This window comes from Spermophilus citellus, assembly GCF_964194105.1.
Source record: "Spermophilus citellus genome assembly, chromosome: 11".
Taxonomy (NCBI): Eukaryota; Metazoa; Chordata; class Mammalia; order Rodentia; family Sciuridae; genus Spermophilus; species Spermophilus citellus.
The window spans coordinates 135,772,084-135,789,290 of NC_138192.1; the positions used below are offsets into that span (position 1 = coordinate 135,772,084).

General features: G+C 55.0%; 1 protein-coding gene across 13 annotated transcripts in view; it reads left to right on the top strand.

Moving 5' to 3' along the window:
- The first annotated feature begins 503 nt into the window (after positions 1-503).
- The window catches only part of SNED1 (sushi, nidogen and EGF like domains 1), a 63,469-nt gene continuing 46,765 nt past the window's right edge, over positions 504-17,207 (top strand). For 12 of the 13 annotated variants that reach the window (XM_081261000.1, XM_081261001.1, XM_081261005.1 and 9 more), the window contains exons 1-2: positions 505-838; positions 16,345-16,632. In XM_081261000.1, coding sequence (XP_081117126.1) covers positions 626-838; positions 16,345-16,632 — 501 coding nt within the window. In that variant the 5' untranslated portion in view covers positions 505-625. Of the gene's footprint in view, positions 839-16,344; positions 16,633-17,207 lie in introns of all 13 variants that reach the window. The other variant, XM_081261002.1, reaches the window with a different exon arrangement.

Genomic DNA, 17,207 nt, shown 5'->3' on the forward strand with positions numbered 1-17,207 from the left:
GAGGCCGCACAGCTTCCCCCAGGGGGCTCCGGAGCCAGCGTCAAGGACTGAAGCTCCATCAGGGCCAGGACCGCGTCACCTGGACAAAGTCCCTGGAGGGCACCCGGAGTTCTGCCCCTGCGGCCCAACATCTGGGGCAGCCCTTCGGAAACAGGTGGGCCTCGGAATTGCTCTGCCGACTCAGACACATCCTTCGCGCCCAGGATGGAGCGAGCCTGGGAACCGCAGAAGAGGACACCCCGCCCCAGGACGCGCGCCTGCCAAGTTCTCGCCTCGCCAGTGCACAGGCCGGGGGAAATCTAGGGGTGCGAGGGCCCCCATTAGGCCTCCGGATCCAGTCCTACCCAGCGCCGGCACCAGCGACCACTGGCAGGGACCCCTGCGCGCCCCTCCTTCCGGCGGAGCCTGGCGCTTTAAGAGCCACAAATTTGCATGGCCCCGCCCGGCCCCGCCCCGCCGAGCAGCGCCGCGCCGGCTATTTAAAGCGCGGCCCGGGGGGCGGAGGGCCAATAGCGGTCCCGCCCGGTGCCTTCTCCGCGGAGCGGGCGCGGGCTGCGGAGCCCACCGACAGCGCGGCTGGCCAGTCCCTGCGCGAGGACCGCGCGTCCCGCTCGCAGACCTGGCGATGCGGAGCGGCGCCGCCTGGGCGCTGCTGCTGGCTGCGGCGCTGGGGCTCTGGGCGCACGGGGTGCGCGGCGCCGTGGCCCTCGCCGACTTCTACCCGTTCGGCGCCGAGCGCGGCGACGCCGTCACCCCAAAGCAGGACGACGGCGGCTCGGGGCTGCGGCCGCTGTCGGTGCCCTTCCCGTTCTTCGGCGCCGAGCACTCCGGACTCTACGTGAGTAACCCCAAGCTCGCGGGGACGCCAGGGAGGGCGCTGTGCCCCGGCCGCTGCCCGCCGGCCCGGACTCACGCTGCCGCCGCCAGCTACTTGGCACCACGGCGGCCAGAGGTGGAATGAGGACAGCGCTTCCTCCCTTCCGCGGCCAGGGCCGGACAGCGGCCGGCGGGAGAGGCGCGGGCAGGGCGGGGCGAGAAGCAGCCAGGCCACCTTGGCCTCAGCGCGCGGAGCGGTGTATCCCTGCCGCTGGCGGTGCCCGCAGCATGCACCCTGAGATGGGTCCGGAGCCTGGTGGTGACCCTCGCCCCGCGTTGTTTCCTTTTCTGACAGCGATGTGGCTGCAAGGAACTCGGCCTTGAGCCTGGGTTTCCAGAGTGGGGCACTTGGCCCGTGATCCCTTCCCCTCCCAGGCCACTTCGACCCCGCCCCCAGTTGATTCGGGAGGCCCAGTGCCAGCAGACTGACCCTCCCCACTCCTCAGGGCTTCTTAGCAAATCCGCCTGGCCAGGGCTGGAAGCCAGCTGCAGTGTGGGGGGCTCTGGCTGGAGTCAGTGAGCTGTTTCCTCTCTTGACCCTTCTGAGTCCCAGGGAGTCCAACAGGACCCCCAGATGGAACTGCTGGAGCCCGGGGGTGCAGAAAAGTCCTGAGTGACAGTTCTGTCTCCATGTACCCAGGGTGTGACTGCTGGGCCAGTCACTTGAGGGCCACCCAGGGGATGAAGCATGGTGAGGTGGCCTCTGTGCATAGGTCCCCAGTGGTCCCCTGAGCCACCACATGCTAGGACAGGCTGGTATACAGTCATCCCAACACCATTGCCCCCACCCAACCCGGGTCACATCTACCACCATCACTCTTCTCATTAGCACTGCCACCTGTGTCCTCGATAGAACCGCCAACACTGCCATCAGCAGTACCACCTACTGTCACCCCTTCCACCATAAGCATCACCACCACGTGGTCCCCAACATCTCCAACACCACTCCCCTCACCAGACAGTCTTCTGCACTGCCCTCATCTCTTCCCCATCCCATCCAGAAGCAGCACAACCTCCAATATCCCTGTACCTGGACAGCCACCCCAGGGACCACTCTGCAGCCTGGCATTCCCCACGCCCACCCAGGGAGCATCTGGGGGTGGGGCTGGGGGCATCCTTTCTCTATAGATGCCACCTGAAGGACCCTCTGGGCCAGGAATTGACAGAGGAGCAGAGTGTACTCCTAGACATGGAAAGTGGTCAGGCAGAGCTGAGTTCAGATCTGCCCAGCCAGAGGAGAACAGTCCATCTCAGGAATGGGAAAGCCCCATGTCAGCACTGTCCTGGCAGAACTCTGTCCAAGTGTTCCTTAAGCATCTGGGCCAGTATCATCTTCCCACTCAAAGTCACAGTGAAAATACTACCAACACCGTTGACCCCTAAACAACCTCTCCGAAAACAGCTATTCTTGCCAAAACAATGGGAGACATGGTTCTGAAGTGGAAAGTTTGGCTAAAAAGCAAAGGTGTCATCAGAAATGAATCTTCCAGCTGTTCTTTCCTGAAACACAGGTTCACCTGGAACACCCTTGCTGTGTGGATGGACTGTGTGCAGTGCCATTCACCTTTCCCTTTTTCAGTGGGCAGAGGACAGAGTTCTTCAGGGAGCCGTGTCCAGGACACCTGGCCTGAAATACCTGAGCGGGCTCTGTGGTCAGGGAGGGAAGCAGATGCAGGGTGTGGAGACAGATTAGGTCCAAGCCAGACACAGAGAACGGAGGCATTTACTGCAGGGCCTTTCTGGGTGTCCATGCGCCCACCCTGGCAGACAGGACTCTGCCCTGGATGTCCCTTTCTGGTGCCTGTGTGGGCCGAACAAGGACCTTCTATGTGGCCTCTGCTCCCTCTGCCTTCAACCTGTGGCTTGGCCAAGAGCAGGCTGATGGCATGAACGAGTGAATAAAAGCTCTGTCCCTCTGTACTGGCCTTGGCATGTGGGGAAGGCAGCTGTGCCTGTGTGTGGCGAGTGCTTCTTCAGTCTGTGTTAGAAACAGCTGGCCGATGTGGCCCCGGCAAGACAGTGCCACCTCAGCTGGGCGGCCCCTGCCTGGAAGGGGCCCACTGTTCTGCTTCTTTCTCGTGTGACAGCTGTTGCACCTGGCTAGTTGTGAGGCTCTGGGACGGCTGAGGGCCACACCCACAGGACTGCCACCAGCCCGCTGCAGGCTCTGGGTAGTGATGGGAGTGGGCCATGGCCTGTGGGACCAGTGGGGCTGTGGAAGAGGAGTGGTCTGCTCAGGCAGATGTGGACCGTGAGAGAGAATGCCTGTTTCTCCCAATTAGCTGAAGCCACAGCCCCCAGGTAGGTGCAGCCCCACCCAGGGGAGCATCCGAGGGCCACACAGAGAATCTTGGTGTGTTGAGCACAAGCAGCCTGAACGGTGGCCTTGGGTAGCACACCACTTCAGCCTCTGTCCCTTCTTTGCCAGTGGAAGGGAGTGCCTGGGGAGCAATTTCTGTTAAGGTGTCGAGCCCTGGTGGGCCAGGAGTCTCTTAGGGTGTGCAGTGGATGGGGCATGAGGCATCTCTCCAACCTGAGCTGCTGGGGCGTGGACAGAGTCCTGTCTCCCTAGAGAGCACCTTCACCCAGCCCCCTGGAGGCTTCTCCCAGGGGTCCGTCATGTGCTGTGGCCTCATATACTGTGACAATCCCTTATCACTGCACCTCTTTGTCTTTTGAAAATGTTGGAGCCATTCCAAGAAACGTAGAACCCTGAGTGGGAGGGACCAGGAGTGGGCAGTGTCCCTGCAGAGCCCTTGGTCAAGAAGGACTGTTGATATACAGAATGCCCTTGAACTCTTGCTAGCCATCTCAGCTCTCATGCCCTGGGAGGCCAGGCTTGGGTCCACACCCATCTGCCCAGCCTTGGATGGCCTTCCCACCCAGAGAGCATGGTCCCAGCACTCCCCTCCCCAATATGGGGTGAAGCAGGTGCTATGGTGTCTATAGGCAGGTTGTGGACTTTGCCTGGTCATTTCCTCCACCAACCTCAGTTTGACTAACCATGGAGAGTGGCTTTTCCCACCATGCCTATTGGCCTCTACCTGGGGCAGGGGGAGCAGGAGAAACAGCCTCCCAGCTACCAGGAAGGTCATGGAGAGAGGGGACGTGCAGAGGCTGTGTAACACTGAGACCACTGCAGCCTGGGTAGGGCAGACACTGACTCAAAACCTTCAACAAAACCCTCATTGCACCTGGGTGATTGTGGCCTCGACTCTTTTAGTAAGTGCATAAAAATATAGCATTTGATCTTTTTTAAAATCCAGTCTGGCAGTCCCTTATTTTTAATGGAGTATTGAGTTCATTTACATTTAGTGTGATTTATAGTATGGTTGGGTGTAATGTATCCTCTGATTTTTTTTACATCTGTTCTTCTTCGGGGTTTTTGAAATGGTTTCATGTTATCTCTATTATAGGCTTATTAGTAATATATCTCTTTTAAAAAACTTTTTAATGATTGTTATAGTTTCAAATACATTTTAACTTTATATGGTATATCTTCAGACAATATTATACACTTCAAATACAATGTAAGAACCTTATAATAGCATAATCTATTGTTGCCATAAATGTTGATTTACATATATTATAAACCTGACAATACACTGTTAATATTTTGCTATAAATAACTAATTATCATTTAAAGGGATTTAAAAGTTAGAAAGTCTTTGATATTTACTCACCTATTTACCATTTCCAGTCTTCATTTCTTGTGTAGATCCAGATTTCCATTTTACATTATTTTTCTTCTGCTTGAAGGACTTCCTATAATGTTTCTGGTATAGGCCTGCTGGGCATAAATCCCCTTTTCTGATATTTTTTTTTACTTAGCTCCATTTTGAAAGATATTTCTGATGAATGGTGTAGAATTCTAGGTTAACTGTGTGATTTGGGGATTGGTTTTTTTGTTTCGTTTCCAGTGTGGAAGAGATGCTGTTCCATTGTCTATCAGTCTGCATAGTTCCTAATGGGAAGTCTGCTGCCTTCTCATCTTTGTTCCTCTGGGTATAATGTCTTTTTTCTCTGACTGTTTTCAAGATTTTCTTTTTATCACTGCTTTTCAGCAATTTGATTTTTAGGTGCATTGTTATGATGTTTTTTATATTTCTTCTGCTTGTATTCATGATTTTGGATATATAGTTTTCATGAGGTTTTGAAAAAATTCTCAGCCATCTTCATTTTTTTTCTCTCCTGTTCTTTGACCTTCTCATTTGAAGACTCAAGTGTATGTACATCAAACTGCATGTAATTGTTCCATTGCTCATTGAAACTTTGTTCACTTTTTGTTCTGTCCTTTTTCTCTATGTCCTTAATTTTGGATATTTCTATTTTTATGTCTTCAAGTTCACCACTCTTCTGCAGTGTTTAACCCATAATCCCATTCAGTGTGTTCTTGTTTCAGCTATTTTATTTTTCACTGATAGAAGTTCTATTTGGATTTTTCTGCATCTTTCATTTATTTCCTCCTCATCCTGATGTTTTCTTTTATATTCTGAGCATAATTTTAATATTTATAATAGTTGCTTTAATATAATTATCTTCTAATTTTAGCAAGTAACTTTAATACGATACTTCATACACCTGCAAAGTAAAATTAAAAGAATGGTATCCAAATATCAAACTGTAATTTTGGCCTATTTTTTCACAGTGGTATGGTTAGTGATTCTGAACCTGTAGAGTGAAGGAGTGAACTTATTGAGGATGATGTGTGCTTCACTCTCGAAGATGGGAGTTACAGATGTGGAAAGGAGGAAGCACAAACAAAACCAGTGGTTTTTATGTTGGATAGGAATTGGTTTATATCAATATAAACTCACATTATCCTGTGCAGATGGATGTGTATTGTGGTAGATGGACTCAGACATACCCATGTATGTACAGACAAACATTTGGTCATGTCTCACATGACCACAAATACAATAATGGTCCCATAAGACTAACTACGGTGGAGATGGAAACTTCCATAAAGCCGTGCCATCAAAGCTGCCTAACCTCATGGATAATGCACTGCTCATGTGCTGGTGTTAACGCTGGTGGGGAGCAACCTTCTGTGCCGCCAGACATGGACATACAACACACACAGTTATGAAGAGTACATGATGCTGGCAGCAATAGTGGCCCACTATGCTATGCTGGGCTGTATAGACTATTTAGGTGTATTCTGTCTACTTAAAACCAAGTGACCATTAAACATTATGCCCTGCTATGCATCTGGTATTTATCACGTTTCCTGCTGGTATCAAGAGGCCTTGTTGGGTGACTGGCCTGGGCCATGCAAAGTTGTGTAATGCACTCTAGGTAAAAGCCTAATGGCACATTTCTCAGAATGTGTCCCCATCACTAAGGATTTCCTTGCTCTGTCTAGTAGCATCCCCCAAAGCCATGAGCACTTCCGGTGCCCAGATACTGGTTGCTGCATACCAGTCTCTACTGAACAGAACCAGGCTTTCTTGAAATTCTAGCTGGTGGCAAGAAAAGTGAACCTTGTACCACAGAGTGAGGAAGAGCTCAAGGAAGGATGGAGAGGCAGCAGGACACAGAGGCCACTGGAGGGGCTCCCACTGGCCATGTCTGGACAGTTTGAATATAAAAATAAATAATGATAGTCACGGCTTGTAGGGCATTAAATAAAGAAGGTGTCTGTGTGTTCACACTAACACAAGTAAATGAATGATGAAGCGTAGATGGGGACAGAACCGTCACTAGCATTGCACCTGACCATCGGGGTTAGGCCCTCTGGTTCAGGGATTTGCATGTGCTCATATGAGAGAAGGTTCTTATTCCTGGGAAATAATAAAATACTTAGGAGTGTAGGTCATCATATCTGTAGCTTATTCTCCAGTGGCTCAGGACTGAGGGGAGAAGAGGGATAAGGCACATAGGGCAGCCGGCTGGCGCTGGTGACCATGGGGAGTCTGAGGCCACCATGCACTGCACATTTGACATGGCCCTGGGTTACACGTGGCAGGGCCTATTGCCTCTTGATGGGACCTGCTGAGTCTGCACTGCCTGGCAGCCTGGCCACTTGCCTGGCCATCTGGGATCAGCTCCTATGACCCACTGCAGGTAACAGTGTGGAATGACAGACCTGCCACCATGCGTCCTCGTGGCACAGCCGAAGCCCTGCTCTCTCTCCTGCTGGCTGGGTCTCTCTCATTCTCTCATTCATTTTTGATGTGCCCTTGCTCTGAGAAGTGGCAGCACATCTTATCTGTGGTATTCACATCATTTTTGTCTTTCCTGTCCACGGTGCTTCCAAGCTTCCAGAAGAGTGCCCAGTGCCAGGAGCTGCTCAGTAAAGATCAATCGCTCCTCTTCTGATCAATGGGAGGCACCCATCATGCTGCCACCCAGAAACACAGGCCTCCAGGGTTCCGGTGGATTTCTTCCTGGACAGCTCTCTGTATACACAGCTTGTTTCCAACCTGTTTGGACTTTCATAGAATTCACTTGGGGCCCCCTCACACGGATGTCTTGCAGTGTGGCCAGAGCCCTGAACTGTGGGAGTGTGCTTTTGAATGAGAGCCACAAGTGCCACCCCAGGGCTGACTGCACTCAGCTTGGCTGACCACTGCTGGGGCATGTGGTGGTGCCAGGGGCCCCAAGTGCAGGGCTCCCTGCTGAAGAGGGACGCCTCCAGGAGGCAGGGGCTTTGCAGGGGTCCTGCGCCACCCAGAAGTGTGTTCCCATCCACACCCTCTTCTGGGCGAAGGTGCCCAGGGGTGGCTGCCCCCTGGGCCAGCTTCAGGAATGGTTTCTTCCAGAGCAGGTTTCCATGGGGGGAGCACCCAGTGTCTCCTGGGGCACAGCAGAAGTGTCAAGCAGAGAGGGAGGCACCCCAGGTCTGGGTGGACCCATCTGAGGATCACTGCCGCTCTGAGAGTGCCTGCTCTCCTGCTCACCTGTCCCTGGGAGACCCCCAGCCCTCCTGACCTGACCTGCAGGCTGAGTCTTCTCCTGACTCCTACTTATGGTGACAGGGTGGCCAGACATGTTGCCCCCAGGCCCAGCCACAGCCGTCCCTCTGCAGCTCTGGTCTCTAGCCAGACTGGGACTCTTGAGGGTCCTCCTGGTGATGGACGTGGGCAGACCCAAGGACAGAGGAGACTGGTCCTGTGGAGGCTGCTCCTGCGCCTCTGTGCCAGAAAGGTGGGTGGCCCCACCAGGCATGCCCCCCAGGCCAGGCTCACAGCCTCACATCACAGACTGGATCTTCACAAAGCAGGATAAGTTATTCTTTCAGCCAGCCAGGTCTTGCATATTAAACACCTACTGAATACAGCCACTGCCCTGTTCCCTGGTGCATGGGACCCAGCACATGCCCAGATATCCTCAGGATGCTGCAGTCTCGACTAGGGTACCAGGCATGGAATGGGAATGGGTTGGCACAGGCCCTTGGCCCTCCAGGGTGCCCACACTGGAGGCAGCTCTATCCCTCATGTCCTCTGAGCTTTTTGGGTGCTTTCTGAGGGCCAGATGCATCCCTCTGAACCTCTGAACCTGACCTTCATCAAACACTTCCTGACCCCTGCTCTGGAGCACCCATGGAGATGGGGAAGGGGTCAGGCCTGGCAGCCCTGGAGGCCCCCTGGTCCCAGAGAGTGGCCACTGTTCCCAGCAGACAAGACAAGGGTCCAGGTATGTGTGTGGGGAGCCAGGACAAGCCAGGTGTAGCCTGGAGATTCTGCCTCTGACCACTGCAAATTGTCAGTGACCCAGAGGTAGCTTCAGACATTTAAGGTGGTCTTAAGGAGGCCCCTCTATCTGAGCTGGACCAGGTAGAGCCTACACAGCAGCCCAAGCCACTGATGGACCCAAGGGAGGTGTGAATTCCTAGGAAGATATGGCTGCTGCCCATGGGCTAGTGTGAGGAGCTGGCACCTGGCCAGGTGTGCACCTGCACAGGGCACTGAGGACAGCTGAAGGACAGGAGAGGAAGGGAGGGCCACAGCAGTTTCCTGGACTCCCCTGGGGGGGTAGCCCCTATAAGAGGAGGGCTATCAAAACCACCTCCACCCAGTCCTGCACTCAGGGCCAGAGGTAAGAGTTGGGGCAGGAGACCAGAGGGTGGCCAGAAGGAGGCCCTGAATGGTGGACTTAGGAGGGCAGGAGAGAGGGCCAACTGGAAGACAGAGAGGCTGTCCCCCAACACCCGGTCCTTTCCCTGCCTCCTCCACTGCTCCCATCTGGGGCATCCAGAAGGTGGTCCAGGTTGTCCCTGGTGGTCACTCTTGCAGGGACATTGGAACTCTGCTCTTGTCCCTTCTGCAGCCGCTTGTGAGGCTTCCTGAGGTGCAGCACCAGGGTGCTCTGCCCAGCCAGCCGGTCCTTCCAGGGCTGGGCGTGAAGCTGGCTCAGCCTGCAGATCTGCCCACTGCTGCCCGGATGCCAGTCCCACTGCACTGTGGGAGGAATCCCACCACCCGGAAAGTGGCCAGGAAACGAGAGACCTGCCTGCGTGCTTCAGAACAAGCTCACAGAGTGCCTGGGGGCAGAGAAGTTAGAGCAGGGAACAGAGGCACCACCCTCTCTGATCTGATTGGCGGTGCTGGGCGGGGCTTCGCCAGCTCCCCAGGCACTCCTGGCTGACAGGGACCCTGCTGCCCCAGGCCCACCGCCCACCCAGGGAGGCCCTCAGCCCAGGTGCCTCCACAGCTCACGTCCTGTCTTCACCCCAGCAGGAAATCCACCAGCATCACCAGCTGGGGGTGCGCATCCGGCAGGACAGCCACCGGCGCCTGGCAGCCCTGCCCCCAGCACAGCTGCCTCCTCCTCTTTCCTGCAGCCCGGGCACTCCCCAGTTCCTGTTGTTCCTTCTGGCCTCAGGGCCTCCCAAGAGCCAGGCAGCTGACCAGAGTCCCCCTGAGAATCTCAGCCTGCTCAGAGGGGAGAGGACCAGGCCCTGGTGAGGCCACCCACCCTGAGAGCAACCTGAAAGGGGAGGGCATGCCTGGGATCGGGGTCCTCACTGGGCTCTCTTCACCCCAGGCCTGGCCAGGCAGCAGGCGGGTGAGGCTCTCCTGGGAACACGACACCCCTCCACACTGTGACATCCGGGTGGCAGCCCTCTTTTCCACAGAAATGGGTCAGGCATGGCAGCCCTGGGGTGCCATGCCCTGGCTGGGGGTCCACCTGGTGTCACTGAGTTGTCAACAGATGAGGGAGTCTTCCCCTTGAGAAGTGACTGTCAGGTCCTCTTCTTCTTCCCTGCGGTTTCCCCTTCTGTGTAAAGCCAGATTGTAAGCGTCTCAAAAGCCTCTCCCCTCTCTGTGCCCTTCGACTCTCTCCAGTGGTGTCTTTGAGCAGAAGCCCTGACCTTCACTATTCAGGCTGAGTGTCCCCATCTACAGCAGACTGCAGTCCACGCTTCCGAGCACCCACACGAGGCCCCAGGTGGAAGAGTCCACCCCCAGCCTCAGGGGCAGCTGCCGACAGGACAAGCTCAGCACACACTCCCCAGGGGAGATGCTTAAATGCAGTCATTGTTTTTTATTGATCTTGATATTCAGAAATAAGTAACAAAAACATGGTTCAGTGTACTAAACTTTCTTATAGGCACAAAATCCGTGAAAGTGATATATAAACTTAGCTTTGGGCGGCACATTTCATGCGCCATGAAACAGTATGAGTTTTGTGTTGGGTCCCAGCCCCAAGATATCTCATGTGTGTCCAAGTTTTTCAAAGTCTGAAAGAACAAAAAAAAATCCCGATCGTGGGAACCTTTCGGGTGGCAAGCTTTAAGACAGGGCCTCAGGCTGCACCGGGCCGAGTGTGTTCACATAAAGATGGGGATGTTTCTGTGCTGCCTTCATGCTTCACCAAAGCCACGGGCGTCTCTGCACGTCCCTTCCCCAGCAACTGCAAGGCTGTCCCTCGTCCTTCACATGAGGGACTAGTGCAACTGGAGCAGGTCTCTGTGCAGGGCACAAGGTCAGGATCCTGGGGCTGCTCTCATTTGAAGACCAGCAGAGCCCCCAGCATCTGGGGAAGGCCACCTGCAGTGCCTGGAAGTGCCACTATTGGGGACCCAGTGTCCATGCTCCCTGGGAGCTCCTGTCCCTGAGCCAGTGCTTCCTAAGAAGTCCTGGTGTCTGCTGGAGCACATCCTGCCACCTCCTTCTCTCCGGATGGCCTTGGTTGGTCTTTGCGGGTGCCTCTGTTTGACATTAGAATTGGCTGGTCAAGACGCACACCTGTGGGCTTGTTACTGTGCCCTGCACTGGTCACTCCACCAGAGGCCAGGAAGCTGCCGGCTCTGAGCTCCCAGTCACCCTGCCCAGGGACACGGTGTGTCCTGCTCCTTTGGGTCGCCTTGGCACCTGCTGTGAGGGGCAGCTCTGACCATGCAGAACTCTGTGGGCCTCCGCTAGGCTTGCTCTGGGCGCCAGTGGCCTGCATGGCTGTGATGGCATCTCTCCCTGACTTCCCTTCTGTCCACCGTGAGACTCTTTGCATCCCCCGTTTTGTCTGGCAGCCGACTGGTTCTCCCAGGGGTTCTGCTCAGTTGTCTGTCTGCAGCCTCTGGGTTTTCCACCCCCTTCCACCTCATGTGCACCCGTGACCACCATGTCCCTTTCTTTCCATCACTTTATGTTGGGCTCTTTTTCCTGCCTGGCTGAGAATTCATCACCATCCCACAGAAGTGGGCCACTGGAACCCTGACCCAAAGTGTCCTGTGCTTCGGCACAACCACAACCCCTCACCTGGTGGCTTCGAGGACACCCTTCACCTTGCAGATGGGCACTGGCTTTGATCAGATGCCTTCGCTACTCCTCGTAAGATGCTTCCAGTCTTCTCCTTCAGTCTCTAAGCACATAAGTGAACTTCATAAAATCCATGTAATATTGAGTAAAATTAATTGTTTTTTAATGTGAAACAGACCCTGTATTCCTAATAAAACCTCAACTCGGTGATGAGGATGATGGATCCCATTTATAGATGGCTGGATTCGGTTTGATGACCGCTGCTGAAGGTTCTAGCAGCTTCACCTTAGTGAGACAGCTCACAAGTGGCCCTTCAAGTGTGTCCCTGTGAGATGTCACCTTCAGGGAGGTGCAGCGCTCACCTGGGAGCACTCCTGGATCTCTGGGGTCTTTCTCCAGCATCGGGAAGAATGCCCTGATACTGTCCTGTGATGCAGAGCTTTCTTGGCAGGAAAAATTTAGAAGACTCATTCCGTTTCCTTAGTGATTAGAGAAAAACTTTGGTTCTGTATTTCTGATTAAATCTGGTAAATTTCATTTTTCTAGAAAAGTTTTTCTTTTACATAAAGTTGTCAGGATCATTCCAACATCATACTCTCTTTGCAAACTGATAAGTCACCCTGTTGTTGTTTCACGGATGCCATCAGAAGACATGAGGGCCCACATCAAAGACAAAGGACGTCCCTCATCCCAGCACAGGAAGGATGGGCCGGGCTGCCTGGGCTCCCTGGGTTCTCAAGCCCCCGGGGAGGACAGGCCAGGAAGATGCCACACACAGTGGTTTGCACACCAAACTTGGGAATGCAGCTCTTTTAAAGCAAGCTTCTCCTGGTCCCCCAAAGACCAAGAGACGACAGGACACTTCATCCCTCAAGGTTGATCTATGTGAACATGACCCTATAAAATGACTCGAGGCCCACAGTAGACAGGGCTCTGAATTCATAAAAAGTGCACATGTGCCCAGGGCCACAGCGATGGCCTCTCCCACCAGCTGCCTGAGCCCCCGGCGGTCTTGGCCACACACATTACCAGGAAGGGACTCGTGCAGGATCATGGCTGGCTGCTTCCTTGGGTGGACTCTTGTGTCTGTGAAGGCCCTTCTGGGGACTGGTGGTCACGCTGGCCCCGTGAAGGACACTCTGGCCTCCAGCAGTCCACGTTGCTGCGTGGTCTGCAGCTTCCCTGTGGCGAGCATTTAGACAGCCTGTCTTCACACAGAGCAGCGTTCTTCCCTCTCCGTTGGATGCAGGCCTGGGGGACGGGTTTCCGTGCTCCGTCTTCCTGGGCGACTGGCCCCTGCGTTACATTTCCTTATCTTCTCTTGCTGGCTTGGAGCTCTGCCGCCCCGTCCTGGCAGGAGTCTGCACAGGGCTCTGCCCGGTGCTGCACACTGCACGCCTGGTGTCCTTGCCACTAGTTCTGCAGACCCTCTCACAACCCATGGCCCCTGTGGGTTCCCTACATGGCCACTGCCCACTGGGTCAGTCTGTGACTCCCTCTACATCTCTCTCCTGACCCCTGTGGTTGAAGGTCGACCCCACCCCCCACCCCCTCCCCAGTGGGGTCCGTTCTTCTCTCTTTCCTCCTGTGCCGCTTGCTGGTCGGCCGTGAGGGCCGTCTCTGGGCAGCAGGCCTTGTTTTCTTCCCCTCTTGGGCCCTCGGCTGCGGGAGTCGGCCGCCTGCTCCCGTACCACCTTCCATGGTTTCTGCAGCTTCTCCTTCTCAGGTCACATCCGTTTCCCTGGCTGCCTGAGTTCCCAGCACTTGCTTGCGTGCTGTGGCTTTGTTCTTATTTTTCTAGAGCGAGTCCTGGGATTGAACAGATGGACTGACACACAATCAGTTCTGGGAGCGTCTCAGCCATGCCCTCTGACCCTCTCTTCCTCCTGGGGCTTCAGAAGGTGCCCTGGTCTGGCCCTGGAGCTGACTCCTGTGCTGCGTCCGCTACTCGGAATCCTCACCTTCTTGTCTCTGTTCTCGTTTCTGGGTGGTTTCTTCCAAACCATCCTCCACTCCAGTCACTGGTTTTTCTAACACTGCATCAAATCTGCTTTCAAGTCTGTCCCTTGAGTTCCTAATTTCTATTATTTTGTTTCCTTTTATTATATTCATTTGATTGTTTAAACTATCTTCTTTGATCATGAACTCTTCTGATAGCTGGTTTTCCTCCCTGCTCTCCCCCAGTGTTTCCTTGGGTGAAATGCACATGGCATAACCATGCTGCTGGTGCAGATGCGAGTCCTGCGGTCAGAGCTGCAGTGTGAGCACCTGCACAGCTGCCCACAGAGGGCGCCTCTTGCTCAACTGACCCTCCACACTGGCTGCACAAGGACTCCAGGAAGCCAGGGGCAGGACGACCTGGGGTGCGTGTGGACCTGGCCCTGTGGTCAGGGCCCTGGGGACTGGTGACTGCACTGACCGCATCTCCAGGGCTCACCACCCTGCTACACCTGGGACTCTCTTTCTTCTTAAGGCTGAATAACATCCCATTCTTTCTCTGTCCGTCCTTTTACCAGTGGACGCTGGGGTGGCCTCCAGCTTCTTGCTGTTGTGAATAATGACACTAGGCACCTGGGCACACAACGCAAACCCTCAAGACCTGGCCTTTGACCTGGCTTCATAGGCAAGAGCGAAATGGCTGGGTCCTTCTGTGGTCACCATTACTCACTCTATTCCCCCTTTCCATTTCACCATTACGTCTCCACCAGCAAGGCCTGAGAGCTCCAGTGCTCACGGCCGCTTGCGCTCTGTGCCTCCCACCTCCAGGTGGTCAGATAGGGCGGTCGGCCATTCATAGGCTTCTTGCAGAGAGGACCTCTCACAGCAGGCCAAGGTCATCAGGGCCAGGGACAGGCTTTCAGCAGATGGTGCTTGGGAAGCTGAGTGGCCACACAGGAAAGGATGCCGTCAGATGCCCCTGGCACTGCGACCAACACAGAGTCAAAGTAGATCAAAGGCTAACACTGGAACTCGGAGGAAAGCCAGGGGGCAGCCCCTGGGCAGCGATTTCTTGGGTATGAAACCAGAGTCATTGTCAATAAAAGAAAACAGGCATAGAGGACTTCCTGGACCTTTGGGACATCAAAAGAGACAGTCAACAGTGTCACAAACCCCTGGCATGGAGGTGACATCTGCCAGCCATGTCCTGATAAGGGGTTGGTGTCCAGAATACAGAAAGAGCTCTCAAATTCAACAACTAAACACAAACAACCTGATTCAAAAATGGGCAAAGGACATTTGTGCAGTGACAGAGATTGAGCCCAGGGATACTACCTCTGAACTGCATCTCCAGCCCTCCCCCACCTCTTTCTCACTCAGTCATCCAAGCTGGCCTGGAACCTGTGACCCTCCACCTGGGCCAGCAGGACCTCGTGTGCCACCACACCTGGCTTCACTGTTTCCTTGATGGAATCTTAAGATTGGCATTTTATTTCTTTGAGCCTTGTTATTGGACAGTAGGAGCCTGACGGTGCCACACCTGGTGTCCCTCTCTGCTGAGGCCTTCCTATGTGCTTAATCATCTTTATGTCCTTGGTTTACAAGTCACTTGTAGGGATAATTTGAGGCCAAGATGACACCATCTCCCTCCAGAGCATATTTTCGTTTGCTCCTGCCTGGAAGAGGCCACCCTACCCACACCCCAGGACCCACGTGCCTGGAGCCAGGGCCCAGCGCCCCTGCAGGCTGATCAGGGACCCTGGATGCAGCTAGCCCTGAGCTCTCACATTGCCCTCTCTCCTTCCTGAGCTACTCAGGTCGCAGCTGGGCTCTGGAAAGGCAATGAGGACAGGGGCCATCCCCCATGCCTCTCCTGGCGCTGGCTTGGACCCTGGTGCTCTGGGGGACAGAGTGCATCCATCCACCGTTTTGTTGATCTGAACACACACGCCCTCACTGGAAGGAGTCCCAGCAGCCTTTTCTAAAGGCCCAGTTCTGCTCACATTCTTCCCAGCAGCAAAGAATGACAATATGGGGCCAGCACTGTGACCATCAACTCGTATGCCTTTGCCCAGCCCCCTGTGAGGTCAGAGCTGGTGTCTTAAGCTACTATAATAAAGTGCCTGAGACTGGGAAGCTTATAAACAACAGGAACATTCTTCTCACAGCCCTGGTTCTTTCAGAGTTGATGCCAGAGAGGCCTGCTGGTCTTCCAACTGTGTCCTCACGTGGCAGGCCACCCTGTGGCCTTTATAAGGTCACTGATCCCCTTCCTCAGAGCTCCACCCTCATGATCTCCTCCCTCCAGAAGGCCCCACCCCCTCACACATCATCTTGGGGGTGAGGATGGGTTTGGGGACTGAGCCGGTGTGAGCTCAGTCTCAGAGGTAAGAAGACCAGAGCCAGGGGGTAGCTGACCTGTCTCAGGGACACAGAGTCAGGCCTGAATTCTGCCTGTCTGAATGCAGAGCCTCTGCTCAGCCTCTGCTGCTCTGAAGCCTCCTGGGGCTCCCCGCTTCCATCCTCCGCCGGCTGTGCTGGCCCTGGCCCGGACCCCACCCTCCCCGATGGCCCAAGAAGCCCTTGAAGCTGCAGAGGCTGCTGGGCAGGCCCAGAGCAGCAGGCCCTGCCGGGAGGGATTCCATAGCAGGGCCTCAGGCACTCGGCTCAGGTCAGAACCTGGCCCTGAGCACCTGCCGGCCTGGGGAGGGTGCAGCCAGACCCTGCGGGTCCTCCTGGGGATGCTGCTGAGGCTGGGTCACCCTCCCAAGATGACCGATCAGGAGGGAGGAGGCCCCGTGCCCAGCTCCCGCCTTCTCTCTCCCAGGTGAACAACAACGGCATCATCTCCTTCCTCAAGGAGGTCTCCCAGTTCACCCCCGTGGCCTTCCCCATCGCCAAGGACCGCTGTGTGGTGGCCGCCTTCTGGGCAGATGTGGACAACAGGCGTTCAGGTGACGTCTACTACCGGGAGGCCACGGACCCAGCCACGCTGCACAGAGCCACAGAGGACATCAGACGCTACTTCCCCGAGCTCCCAGACTTCTCTGCCACCTGGGTCTTTGTCGCCACATGGTACCGAGTGACCTTCTTTGGAGGCAGCTCTTCTTCTCCTGTGAGTCCGGGCCTTGGTCCTGAGAAGGGAGGGTATCTAGCTAGGACCCTCCCCAAGGCAGGCCAGGTGCAGTCCCTCATCCACACCCAAGAGGAGCATGGGGCTCAGGAATCCAAGTCCCCGCAGCAAAGAGTCTGTCCACTTCCTGGGCCGAGGTCATGGACCCGTGGAGGAGGGTGGAGCCTCTCCTCCCAGACCTCCTGGAAGCTGCACACTGTCAGGTGGGCAGGAGTCAAGAGGACTTCCATTTGGAATGCCCAGCACTCAGGGACTCTGCAGGAGCCATTCCGTTTCTGTTCCCCACCCTTGGCAAAGCCAGCCAGCCAGGATGCTAACAGGAATTCCTGGGCACTCTGCCCAGCCTGGTGAGAAGAGGTGGGTGGACGCTCCCTGAGGAGGACAGTGTTTATTGAGCACCTACGATGTCAAGGCCCATGTTGGATATTGGGCCACAACTGCCCAGATAGATGCTAATTCCCCAGAAAGAGGCACACGTCCCAAGATATCTGTTCACCACTCAATAAACACTTTTTAGGGCACCTGCTAAGCAGCAGGCAGTGTCTTGGGCACTGGGG